This window comes from Hypanus sabinus, unplaced genomic scaffold (genome assembly GCF_030144855.1).
Source record: "Hypanus sabinus isolate sHypSab1 unplaced genomic scaffold, sHypSab1.hap1 scaffold_523, whole genome shotgun sequence".
NCBI classification, from domain to species: domain Eukaryota; kingdom Metazoa; phylum Chordata; class Chondrichthyes; order Myliobatiformes; family Dasyatidae; genus Hypanus; species Hypanus sabinus.
Genome location: NW_026781385.1, coordinates 55,850 through 69,418, shown reverse-complemented (window position 1 = coordinate 69,418; position 13,569 = coordinate 55,850). Strand labels below are relative to the sequence as shown.

At 61.4% G+C, this 13,569-nt stretch overlaps 2 protein-coding genes across 2 annotated transcripts; both read left to right on the top strand.

The window, feature by feature from the left end:
- Positions 1–3,682: 3,682 nt before the first annotated feature.
- Positions 3,683–12,308, top strand: LOC132389276 (uncharacterized protein DKFZp434B061-like). The gene is made up of 2 exons (XM_059961772.1): positions 3,683–3,814; positions 9,744–12,308. Exon 2 carries the CDS (start codon positions 10,050–10,052, stop codon positions 11,394–11,396), a length of 1,347 nt encoding a protein of 448 aa, XP_059817755.1. The 5' UTR covers positions 3,683–3,814; positions 9,744–10,049; the 3' UTR covers positions 11,397–12,308.
- Positions 5,836–6,849, top strand: LOC132389275 (probable G-protein coupled receptor 25). The gene has a single exon (XM_059961771.1). It carries the CDS (start codon positions 5,836–5,838, stop codon positions 6,847–6,849), a length of 1,014 nt encoding a protein of 337 aa, XP_059817754.1.
- Positions 12,309–13,569: the final 1,261 nt, after the last annotated feature.

The following is a 13,569-nucleotide window of genomic DNA, read 5'->3' as shown; positions in this document are numbered from 1 at the left end:
CTCTGTACATTTCCCTCCTGAACCCATGTCCCTCTCTCTCTCCCCTCTCTCTGTCCATCTCCCTCCAGAGACCCTATCCCTCTCTCTGTACATCTCCCTCCTGAACCCCTGTCCCTCTCTCTCTCCCTCTCCCTGTACATCTCCCTCCTGAACCCATCACTTTCTCTCTCTCCCCCTCTCTCTGCGTATCTCCCTCCTGAACCCCTGTCCCTCTCTCTCTCCCTCTCACTGTACATCTCCCTCCTGAACCCCTGTCCCTCTCTCTCTCCCTCTCACTGTACATCTCCCTCCTGAACCACTGTCCCTCTCTCTCTGTACATCTCCCTCCTGAACCACTGTCCCTCTCTCTCTGTACATCTCCCTCCTGATCCCCTGTCCCTCTCTCCCCCCTCTCTCTGTACATCTCCCTCCTGAACCCCTGTCCCTCTCTCTCCCTCTCTCTGTACATCTCCCTCCTGAACCCCTGTCCCTCTCTCTGTACATCTCCCTCCTGAACCCCTGTCCCTCTCTCTCTCCCCTCTCTCTGTACATCTCCCTCCTGAACCCCTGTCCCTCTCTCTCTCCCTCTCTCTGCACATCTCCCTCCTGAACCCCTGTCCCTCTCTCTGTACATCTCCCTCCTGAACCCCTGTCCCTCTCTCTCTCCCTCTCTCTCCACATCTCCCTCCTGAACCCCTGTCCCTCTCTCTCCCCTCTCTCTGTTGATCTCCCTCCTGAACCCCTGTCCCTCTCTCTCTCCCTCTCTCTCCACATCTCCCTCCTGAACCCCTGTCCCTCTCTCTCTCCCTCTCTCTCCACATCTCCCTCCTGAACCCCTGTCCCTCTCTGTACATCTCTCCCCTAACCCCCTCTCTCTCTGCATATCTCTCCCCTGTCCCCCCTCTGTCCACTTCTCTCCTAACCACCCGTCTCACTCTCCCTACCGGAAACATCCTCTCCACATCCACTCCATCGAGCCCTGCGGTGGCTTCAGTGAGATCTCTCGCCCCCCTCCCCACCCACCCTGACTATTCCGAGCGACGTCTGCTTTAAGTGTACCGGAAGACCCGTCCTCCGCGGCCGTTGGCGGAGGGGGCCCTGACTGGGAGCATCGCCGGTGCCTGTTATGGAGAGTCGGAAACTCGTCCCCCGTTCTAAAAAAAAGAGTCGAAAAGTACAGTACCAAAACCCGGCCCTTCGGTCCATCTAGTCCATGCTGAACCATTGAATCAGCCAGTTCCCATCGACCAGCACCAGGACTACAGCCCTCCACCCCGCTCCCATCTGCACACCCGTCCAAACCTCTCTCTTGATGCTAAAATCCAGCTCGCGTTCGCCACTTGTGCTGGCGGCTCGTCCCACACCCTCACCTCCCTCTGAGTGGAGAGTTCTCCCCTCGCGTTCCCCTTCAACCTTTCACCCTCGACCCCTGACCTCCGGTTGTCCTCCCACCCACCCTCAGCGGGAAAAGCCTGCTTGGATTTACCCTCTCCGTTCCCCTCATAATCCTGTCTACCTCTGTCAAATCTCCCCTCAATCTTCTCCATTCCCGGGAATAAAGCCCTGACCTCTTCGATCATCCCTGATAACTCCAGGTCCTCCGGACCCGGCAAAATCCTTGTAAATTTTCTCTGGACCCTTTCAACCTTGTTCACATCTTCCCCGTAGGCCGGTGAGCGAAACTGTGAGACCCCACCCACGCCTGGTCCAACTTCAGCACCACACCCCGTCTCCCGCACTCCACACTTTGATTTCTGAAGGCCAATGTACCGAAAGTTTTCTTTACGATGCTTTCAATGAAACACAGAAACATAGAAAATAGGTGCAGGAGTAGGCCATTGGGTGCTGGGGGTCCTTAATGACGGACGCCAACTCTTTGAGATACTGTATTAAGAGGAATAGACAGAGTGGACAGCCAGCGCCTCTTCCCCAGGGCACCACTGCTCAGTACAAGAGGACATGGCTTTAGGGTAGGGGAGGGAAGTTCAAGGGTGATATTAGAGGAAGGTTTTTCACTCAGAGCGTGGTTGGTGCGTGGAATGCACTGCCTGAGTCAGTGGTGGAGGCAGATCCACTAGTGAAGTTTAGGAGACTACCAGACGGGTATATGGAGGAATTTAAGGTGGGGGTTTATATGGGAGGCAGGGTTTGAGAGTCAGCACAACATTGTGGGCCAAAGGGCCTGTGATGTGCTGTACTATTCTATGTTCCATGTATCCTTTTGACGATGTCCTGTGTGCCGGGGAGGCTGCTGCTTGTGATGGAGCGGGCCGAATTTGCAACTTTCTCCGATCCTCAACGTCGCAAAAAAACAAAGGAGTTGGTTGTGGACGACAGGAGGAATGGAGACGGGCTAACCCCTATCGACATCAACGGATCTGGGGTTGAGAGGGTGAGCAGCTTTAAGTTCCTTGGCATCCACATCACCGAGGATCTCACGTGGTCTGTACACACCGGCTCTGAGGTGGTGAAAAAGACACGACAGCGCCTCTTTCACCTCAGACGGTTGAGGAAGTTTGGGACGGGCCCTCAGATCCCAAGAACTTTCTACGGGGGTCACGATCGAGAGCATCCTGACCGGCTGCATCACTGCCCGGTACGGGAATGGTACCTCCCTCCATCGCAGGACTCTGCAGAGAGTGGTGCGGACAGCCCAGCCCATCTGTAGTGTGAACTTCCCACGATTCCGGACACTTACAGAGACAGGTGTGTAAAAAGGGGCCCGAAGGATCACTGGGGGCCCGAGTCGCCCCAACCACAAACTGTTCCAGCCGCTACCATCTGGGAAACGGTACCGCAGCATAAAAGCCAGGACCAACAGGCTCCGGGACAGCTTCTCCCACCAGGCCATCAGACTGATTAACTCACACTGATACAGTTGTATTTATACGTTATATTGACTGTCCTGTTGTACAGACAGACAGACAGACATACTTTATTGACCCCGAGGGAAATTGGGTTTCGTTACAGTCACACCAACCAAGAATAGTGAAGAAATATAGCAATATAAAACCATAAATAATTCAATAATAATAAGTTAATCATGCCCGGTGGAAATAAGTCCAGGACCAGCCTATTGGCTCAGGGTGTCTGACACTCCGAGGGAGGGGTTGTAAAGTTTGATGGCCACGGGCAGGAATGACTTCCTATGACGCTCAGTGTTGCATCTCGGTGGAATGAGTCCTTGGCTGAATGTGCTCGGGGTAGCTGGGAGACTGGCCGCTGGACTTTCAGCCTCCCTCCTTGGGAGGAATCGACCTGGTTCTGAGCTGGCGAGCCCCTTCCGCACCCCCCCTCCCGAGCCTGGACCGCCTCCTGAGAGTGGGGTGACCCACAGCTGAGAAAGGTACCCCGGGGGTGGCCGAACTGGGCTTTTACAAAGCTGGCTTTCCACACCCAGGCCGTGCACCTCCTTAAATCTGTGAAGACACGCTCGGGGAGTTTTTCTGAAAAAAACACCCTGGGTGTGAGTTCAGAGATTTCTCCGAGGGGTTCCCGCCCTAGTTTCGCTTGCAGGGAAGGATTGTTTTTTTTAAAGGCAGGAAGGTGAGTGGCAGGTCAGGGAGGCAGACCCTGAGAGCCTGCAAGAGACAGCGTAGCACGCTAAACACCCACAAAGGTACTGTTTTCACTCGGCGTCCCAACCACGATATTTGCATCAAGCACCAACCAGCACCGCGGGCTCCGGGTCGGTCACTCTCAGCTCGACCGGGCCCCGACTCCCCTCCGGCACATCGCCAGACCCGGGTGATGGAGGGACCCAGCCCCCGCGGAGGGGGAAGGACTGGTGACCGCTCGGGGGCGATTCTGGAGGAGGGACAGCTGGAGTCCGCCGGTAAATCGGGATTTATCTTTGAAAGTGATTCTCTTTGGGAGGGGAAGAGATATTGTGGCGAAGTGACCGACCCCCATTTAACTGTCTCCATCTCTGTAAGCCCCACCCCGGTCACTCAATCCTCCCTGTCACACCCTCCCTCCCCTATACCCCTCCCGTCTCTGTCACCCCCTCCCTCCCCCACTTCCCTCCCCGTCCCCGTCATCCCCTCCCTCCCCTACACCCCTCCCCGTCTCCGTCACCCCCTCACTCCCCTACACCCTCCACGTCACCCCCTCCCTCCCCTACACCCCTCCCCGTCCCTGTCATCCCCTCCCTCCCCTACACCCCTCCCCGTCTCCGTCACCCCCTCCCTCCCCCACGCCCCTCCCTGTCTCCATCACCCCCTCCCTCCCCGTCTCCGTCACCCCTCCCCGTCTCCGTCACCCCCTCCCTCCCCTACACCCCTCCCCGTCTCCGTCACCCCCTCCCTCCCCTACACCCCTCCCCGTCTCCATCACCCCCTCCCTCCCCCACACCCCTCCCCATCTCCATCACCCCCTCCCTCCCCTACACACCTCCCCGTCTCCGTCACCCCCTCCCTCCCCTACACCCCTCCCCGTCTCTGTCACCCCCTCCCTCCCCTACACCCCTCCCCCTCCATCACCCCCTCCCTCCCCTATACCCCTCCCCATCTCTGTCACCCCTCCCTCCCCGTCTCAGTCACCCCCTCCCTCTCCTACACCCCCTGTCTCCATCACCCCTCCCCTACACCCCCCATCTCCATCACCTCCTCCCTCCCCTACACCCCCCCTCTCCATCACCCACTCCCTCCCCTACACCCTCCCCATCTCCGCACCCCTCCCTCCCCTACACCCCTCCCTTCCGTCACCCCCTCCCTCCCCTACAACCCTCCCCGTCACCTTCTCTCTCCCCGCTTCCGCCATCCCCCTCCCTCCCCTACAATCCTCCCCGCCTCCGTCAACCCCTTCCTCCCCTATGCCCCTCCCCTGCACTAACGATGGGCAAGAGGTTGTTTTTGTCATTGGGTGAGGTCAGGTGAGTTGGACTGTTATTCACAGCTTTACTCTGGGTGAGAGAAAGAGAGAGGGAGAGGAAGAGGGAGGGAGGGAGAGGGGGAGAGAGAGACAGGGAGAGAGAGAGAGAGAGTGAGGGAGAGAGAGAGAGAGAGTGAGGGAGAGAGAGAGAGAGAGAGAGTGAGGGAGAGGAAGTGCGCAGCAAAGTTAGAGGAAAAGAGGAAAAGAAAGACAGACAGACGGGGAGGGAGAGAGGGAGGGGAGAGAGAGAGCAAGAGAGGAAGACAAGGAGAGAGGGAGTGAGAGGGAGAGGACAGAAAGAGCAGAGAGCGACCGAGAGTCAGAGAGAGAGAGACGGAGAGAGACAGAGTGAGTGAGTGAGAGAGAGAGATAAAGAGACGGAGAGAAAGGGAGAGAGAAGGAGAGAGGGTGGTGGGTAGAAAAACAGACAGGGAGACTGAGAGAGAGGGGGAGAAGGACAGAAAGAGAGAGCGACCAAGAGTCAGAGAGAGAGAGAGAGAGACGGAGACAGAGTGAGTGAGTGAGAGAGAGAGAGAGAGATAGAGAGGGAGCAGGGGGAGGAGAAGGACGATACCGAGAGACAGAGTGAGACAGAGAGAGAGAGATAAAGAGACGGAGAGAAAGGGAGAGAGAAGGAGAGAGGTAGTGGGGGGAGACAGACAGAAAAACAGAGTGAGAGAGACAGAAAGAGAGAGAGAGAGAGAGAGAGAGAGAGAGAGAGAGAGAGAGAGAGAGAGAGAGAGAGAGAGAGAGAGAGAAATAGGGAGTAAGGGTGTCCGGGCCTAAAGTAGAGAGAGTGAGGGAGGAGAGTGGGCAAGATCGAGGGAGGAAGGAGACGTGGGGAGAGAGAAAGAGAGAGAGACTGGTGAAGAGAGTGGGGGAGGGATTGAGAGAAAGAGTGGTGGGAGAGAGGGTGGAAGAGGAGAAAGAGACAGACAGAGACAGAGGGGGGGAGGCAGAGAGAGAGAGAGAGGCCTAGACATCATGGCCAACTCCACTGAGGAGTACGGTGACTACTACTACTACAACGGCGGTGACGATGGGAGCCACTCCTGCCAACCGCCCCCGGGGGCCGGGGACTTCCTGTGCACCGCCTACTCCCTCACCTTCGCCCTGGGCCTCCCGGCCAACCTGCTGCTGCTGCTGGTGGCCGGGGCCCAGGCCTGGCAGAGGGGCCCCGGGGCGGCCCCGGGCCCCTTCGTGCCAGCCCTGGCCCTGGCCGACCTGATCCTGGTGCTCCCGCTGCCGCTCTGGGCTGACACCTGGCGGCGGGAGGGGAGCTGGCGCTTCAGCGAGGAGGCCTGCCGGGCCGGGGCCTACCTGGCGGCGGCCGGGGCCCACGCCAGCGTCCTGCTGCTGGCCCTGACCAGCCTGGAGCGGCTGCTAGCCGCCGCCCGTCCCGGGACCCACGGCCGGCTCCGGCCCCGCTCCCGGGCCCTGCTGCTGGCCCTGTGGGTCTGGGCCACAGCCCTGATCCTGGCCATGCCCGTGCTCTGGCGTCGCGGCCTGGAGGCCCCGTCCAGCCAGCAGGGGGCCACCTACTGCACCGAGACGGGGACCCTCCCCCCGGGCCTCTCGCTGGCCTACTGGGCCGGGACCTTCGCACTGCCCCTGGGCCTGATCCTGGCCTGCAACTGGGAGGTGGGCCGCCGGCTGAGGGGGGGGCCCCTGCAGAGGCGGCGGAGGGACCGGAGGATGCGGCGGTCGGTGGCCCTGGTGCGGGCGGTGGCGGCTGCATTTGCTGCCTGCTGGCTGCCCTTTCGGGCACTGCAGGCCGCGGGCCTGGCTAACCGCTGGCGGGGCGGGGCCCCAAGCTGCAGCCTGTGCTGGGCCCAGGAGGTGACGGCCCCCCTAGCCTTCGCCAGTGCCGTGGCCAACCCCACCGTCTACCTGCTGTGCGCCGAGTGGCCACGCCGGACGCTGGGCTGCCTGCTGGCGAGGCGGGGGTCGGCCGAGGCCACGGGCACCCTCCACACCTCCTCCGTCACATTGGGCTGACGGGCCCCTGGGGAGGGGGCGGGTTTGGGGGCTCGACACCTCTCCTGGGTCAGACCCACACACCGGGAGCACCGTGCACAGTTCCCGTCTCCGTATCCCCCTGGGTCAGACCCACACACCTGGAGCACCGTGCACAGTTCCCGTCTCCGTATCCCCCCGGGTCAGACCCACACACCGGGAGCACCGTGCACAGTTCCCGTCCCCGAATCCCCCGGGTCAGACCCACACACCGGGAGCACCGTGCACAGTTCCCGTCTCCATATCCCCATGGGTCAGACCCACACACCGGGAGCACCGTGCACAGTTCCCGTCCCCGAATCCCCCGGGTCAGACCCACACACCGGGAGCACCGTGCACAGTTCCCGTCTCCGTATCCCCCTGGGTCAGACCCACACACCGGGAGCACCGTGCACAGTTCCCGTCTCCGTATCCCCCCGGGTCAGACCCACAGACCGGGAGCACCGTGCACAGTTCCCGTCCCCGAATCCCCCGGGTCAGACCCACACACCGGGAGCACCGTGCACAGTTCCCATCTCCGTATCCCCCTGGGTCAGACCCACACACCTGGAGCACCGTGCACAGTTCCCGTCTCCGTATCCCCCCGGGTCAGACCCACAGACCGGGAGCACCGTGCACAGTTCCCGTCCCCGAATCCCCCGGGTCAGACCCACACACCGGGAGCACCGTGCACAGTTCCCATCTCCGTATCCCCCTGGGTCAGACCCACACAGCCCGGGAGCACCGTGCACAGTTCCCGTCTCCGTATCCCCCTGGGTCAGACCCACACACCGGGAGCACCGTGCACAGCTCCCGTCTCCATATCCCCCTGGGTCAGACCCACACACCGGGAGCACCGTGTACAGTTCCCGTCTCCGTATCCCCCCGGGTCAGACCCACACACCGGGAGCACCGTGCACAGTTCCCATTTCCGTATCCCTCTGGGTCAGACCCACACACCGGGAGCACCGTACACAGTTCCAGTCTCTGTATCCCCCTGGGTCAGGCCCACACACCGGGAGCACCGTGCACAGTTCCCGTCTCCGTATCCCCCCTGGGTCAGACCCACACACCGGGAGCACCGTGCACAGTTCCCGTCTCCGTATCCCCCTGGGTCAGACCCACACACCGGTAGCACCGTGCACAGTTCCCGTCTCCATATCCCCCTGGGTCAGACCCACACACCGGAGCACCGTGCACAGTTCCCGTCTCTGTATCCCCCTGGGTCAGACCCACACACCGGGAGCACCGTGCACAGTTCCCGTCTCCGTATCCCCCTGGGTCAGACCCACACACCGGGAGCACCGTGCACAGTTCACGTCTCCATATCCCCCTGGGTCAGACCCACACACCTGGAGCACCGTGCACAGTTCCCGTCTCCGTATCCCCCGGGTCAGACCCACACACCTGGAGCACCGTGCACAGTTCCCATCTCCGTATCCCCCCCGGGTCAGACCCACACACCTGGAGCACCGTGCACAGTTCCCATCTCCGTATCCCCCTGGGTCAGACCCACACACCGGGAGCACCGTGCACAGTTCCCCTCTCCGTATCCTCCTGGGTCAGACCCACACACCGGTAGCACCGTGCACAGTTCCCGTCTCCGTATCCCCCTGGGTCAGACCCACACACCGGGAGCACCGTGCACAGTTCACGTCTCCATATCCCCCTGGGTCAGACCCACACACCTGGAGCACCGTGCACAGTTCCCGTCTCCGTATCCCCCGGGTCAGACCCACACACCTGGAGCACCGTGCACAGTTCCCGTCTCTGTATCCCCCCAGGTCAGACCCACACACCGGGAGCACCGTGCACAGTTCCCGTCTCTGTATCCCCCTGGGTCAGACCCACACAGCGGGAGCACCGTGCACAGTTCCCATCTCCGTATCCCCCCCGGGTCAGACCCACACACCTGGAGCACCGTGCACAGTTCCCGTCTCCGTATCCCCTTGGGTCAGACCCACACACCTGGAGCACCGTGCACAGTTCCCATCTCCGTATTCCCCAGGGTCAGACCCCACACACCGGGAGCACCGTGCACAGTTCCCGTCTCTGTATCCCCCCGGGTCAGACCCACACACCGGGAGCACCGTGCACAGTTCCCGTCTCTGTATCCCCCTGGGTCAGACCCACACACCGGGAGCACCGTGCACAGTTCCCATCTCCGTATCCCCCCGGGTCAGACCCACACATCGGGAGCACCGTGCACAGTTCCCGTATCCGTATCCCCCTGGGTCAGACCCACACCGGGAGCACCGTGCACAGTTCCCACCACTCTCTGTCCAAAAAAACAGGAGTTGCCCCCGAAAGTCCCCTTTAATCCTTCCCCCTCTCATACTAACCTTCTGTCCCCTGGTGCTGGACATCTCCACCCTGGAGAGAAAGACTCACTTGTCTATCTGCAGCTCCTGTCAACTCGCAAACCTCCCTCAGGTCTCCCCTCAGCCTCTCCAGAGAAAACAACCCAAGTTTGTCTAACCGCTCCACGCTCTCTGAACTCCTTGTGGACCCTCTCCAAAGCCCCCCTGCCCGTCCCTGTAACGGGGTACTCCCAGTCCGGCCCGACCAGAGTTTTATACGGTTGTAACGTGACCTCCCGGCTCCTGGGCTCAGCGCCCGTCCGACGGAGGCAACCCTGCCTGGCGCCCTCTTTACTGCCCCCGTCTCCCCGTGGGGCCACTCTCACCCCCACCCCCCCGAGATGCCTTCTGTGTGTGTTAAGAGTTATTAACTGTGCCCTAACCCTTTACGTCTGCCCGCCCGAAGGGCAGAAACTCGCACCTGACCGGGTTAAACCGCACCTGCCGTTCCCCTCGAGCGCCCCAGTTTTCACCTGAGATCTTTCTGCTCTGTGACCGGACCTTCTCTCCTTGGAGACCCGATGCCGTTTGATCCAGACAGAATCCGGGCGAGACTCTATCCTGCCCCGTCTCCACACCGAGCCAGCGGAGGGACACCAGCCGGAGGGAAGAGATCCTGCCGCACCCGGGAGGACGAGCTTGGCATGGGGCAGAGCTGGCGTTCCGACCTACGGCTGTGGACGAAGAGCGGCGGGAGCAGCCAGCGACACGAGTTCTTCGCTTCAAGTAGACGCCGGTGGGACACCTCCACGTCGAGGCGAGGGACGAGGGAGGCTTGGGCAGGACGGGTAGAGAAAGGGGTCAGCGCGCGGTAGTCCAGGTCAGACCCCCACGGGGAGCACCATGCACGGTTCCCATCTCCGTATCCCCCTGGGTCAGACCCACACAGCGGGAGCACCGTGCACAGTTCCCATCTCCGTATCCCCCAGGGTCAGTCCCACACACACCGGGAGCACCGTGTACAGTTCCCATCTCTGTATCCCCCTGGGTCAGACCCACACACCGGGAGCACCGTGCACAGTTCACGTCTCCGTATCCCCCTGGGTCAGACCCACACACACGGGGAGCACCATGCACGGTTCCCATCTCCGTATCCCCCCGGGTCAGACCCACACACACCGGGAGCACCGTGTACAGTTCCCATCTCCGTATCCCCCCGGGTCAGACCCACACACACCGGGAGCACCATGCACGGTTCCCATCTCCGTATCCCCCCGGGTCAGACCCACACACACCGGGAGCACCATGCACAGTTCCCGTCTCCGTATCCCCCTGGGTCAGACCCACACACCAGTAGCACCGTGCACAGTTCCCGTCTCCGTATCCCCCTGGGTCAGACCCACACACCGGGAGCACCGTGCACAGTTCACGTCTCCATATCCCCCTGGGTCAGACCCACACACCTGGAGCACCGTGCACAGTTCCCGTCTCCATATCCACCCGGGTCAGACCCACACACCGGGAGCACCGTGCACAGTTCCCGTCTCCGTATCCCCCGGGTCAGACCCACACACCTGGAGCACCGTGCACAGTTCCCATCTCCGTATCCCCCCGGGTCAGACCCACACAGCGGGAGCACCGTGCACAGTTCCCGTCTCCGTATCCCCTTTGGTCAGACCCACACACCTGGAGCACCGTGCACAGTTCCCGTCTCTGTATCCCCCCGGGTCAGACCCACACACCGGTAGCACCGTGTACAGTTCCCATCTCCGTATTCCCCAGGGTCAGACCCACACACCGGGAGCCCCGTGCACAGTTCCCGTCTCTGTATCCCCCGGGTCAGACCCACACATCCGGAGCACCGTGCACAGTTCCCGTCTCCGTATCCCCCTGGGTCAGACCCACACACCGGGAGCACCGTGCACAGTTCCCATCTCCGTATCCCCCCGGGTCAGACCCACACATCGGGAGCACCGTGCACAGTTCCCGTATCCGTATCCCCCTGGGTCAGACCCACACCGGGAGCACCGTGCACAGTTCCCACCACTCTCTGTCCAAAAAAACAGGAGTTGCCCCCGAAAGTCCCCTTTAATCCTTCCCCCTCTCATACTAACCTTCTGTCCCCTGGTGCTGGACATCTCCACCCTGGAGAGAAAGACTCACTTGTCTATCTGCAGCTCCTGTCAACTCGCAAACCTCCCTCAGGTCTCCCCTCAGCCTCTCCAGAGAAAACAACCCAAGTTTGTCTAACCGCTCCACGCTCTCTGAACTCCTTGTGGACCCTCTCCAAAGCCCCCCTGCCCGTCCCTGTAACGGGGTACTCCCAGTCCGGCCCGACCAGAGTTTTATACGGTTGTAACGTGACCTCCCGGCTCCTGGGCTCAGCGCCCGTCCGACGGAGGCAACCCTGCCTGGCGCCCTCTTTACTGCCCCCGTCTCCCCGTGGGGCCACTCTCACCCCCACCCCCCCGAGATGCCTTCTGTGTGTGTTAAGAGTTATTAACTGTGCCCTAACCCTTTACGTCTGCCCGCCCGAAGGGCAGAAACTCGCACCTGACCGGGTTAAACCGCACCTGCCGTTCCCCTCGAGCGCCCCAGTTTTCACCTGAGATCTTTCTGCTCTGTGACCGGACCTTCTCTCCTTGGAGACCCGATGCCGTTTGATCCAGACAGAATCCGGGCGAGACTCTATCCTGCCCCGTCTCCACACCGAGCCAGCGGAGGGACACCAGCCGGAGGGAAGAGATCCTGCCGCACCCGGGAGGACGAGCTTGGCATGGGGCAGAGCTGGCGTTCCGACCTACGGCTGTGGACGAAGAGCGGCGGGAGCAGCCAGCGACACGAGTTCTTCGCTTCAAGTAGACGCCGGTGGGACACCTCCACGTCGAGGCGAGGGACGAGGGAGGGAGGGAGGCTTGGGCAGGACGGGTAGAGAAAGGGGTCAGCGCGTGGTAGTCCAGGTCAGACCCCCACGGGGAGCACCATGCACGGTTCCCATCTCCGTATCCCCCTGGGTCAGACCCACACACACCGGGAGCACCGTGTACAGTTCCCATTTCTGTATCCCTCTGGGTCAGACCCACACACCGGGAGCACCGTGCACAGTTCACGTCTCCGTATCCCCCTGGGTCAGACCCACACACACGGGGAGCACCATGCACGGTTCCCATCTCCGTATCCCCCGGGTCAGACCCACACACACCGGGAGCACCGTGTACAGTTCCCATCTCCGTATCCCCCCGGGTCAGACCCACACACACCGGGAGCACCATGCACGGTTCCCATCTCCTTATCCCCCCGGGTCAGACCCACACACACCGGGAGCACCATGCACAGTTCCCGTCTCCGTATCCCCCTGGGTCAGACCCACACACCAGTAGCACCGTGCACAGTTCCCGTCTCCGTATCCCCCTGGGTCAGACCCACACACCGGGAGCACCGTGCACAGTTCACGTCTCCATATCCCCCTGGGTCAGACCCACACACCTGGAGCACCGTGCACAGTTCCCGTCTCCATATCCACCCGGGTCAGACCCACACACCGGGAGCACCGTGCACAGTTCCCGTCTCCGTATCCCCCGGGTCAGACCCACACACCTGGAGCACCGTGCACAGTTCCCATCTCCGTATCCCCCCGGGTCAGACCCACACAGCGGGAGCACCGTGCACAGTTCCCGTCTCCGTATCCCCTTTGGTCAGACCCACACACCTGGAGCACCGTGCACAGTTCCCGTCTCTGTATCCCCCCGGGTCAGACCCACACACCGGGAGCACCATGTACAGTTCCCATCTCCGTATTCCCCAGGGTCAGACCCACACACCGGGAGCCCCGTGCACAGTTCCCGTCTCTGTATCCCCCGGGTCAGACCCACACATCCGGAGCACCGTGCACAGTTCCCGTCTCCGTATCCCCCTGGGTCAGACCCACACACCGGGAGCACCGTGCACAGTTCCCATCTCCGTATCCCCCCGGGTCAGACCCACACATCGGGAGCACCGTGCACAGTTCCCGTATCCGTATCCCCCTGGGTCAGACCCACACCGGGAGCACCGTGCACAGTTCCCACCACTCTCTGTCCAAAAAAACAGGAGTTGCCCCCGAAAGTCCCCTTTAATCCTTCCCCCTCTCATACTAACCTTCTGTCCCCTGGTGCTGGACATCTCCATCCTGGAGAGAAAGACTCACTTGTCTATCTGCAGCTCCTGTCAACTCGCAAACCTCCCTCAGGTCTCCCCTCAGCCTCTCCAGAGAAAACAACCCAAGTTTGTCTAACCGCTCCACGCTCTCTGAACTCCTTGTGGACCCTCTCCAAAGCCCCCCTGCCCGTCCCTGTAACGGGGTACTCCCAGTCCGGCCCGACCAGAGTTTTATACGGTTGTAACGTGACCTCCCGGCTCCTGGGCTCAGCGCCCGTCCGACGGA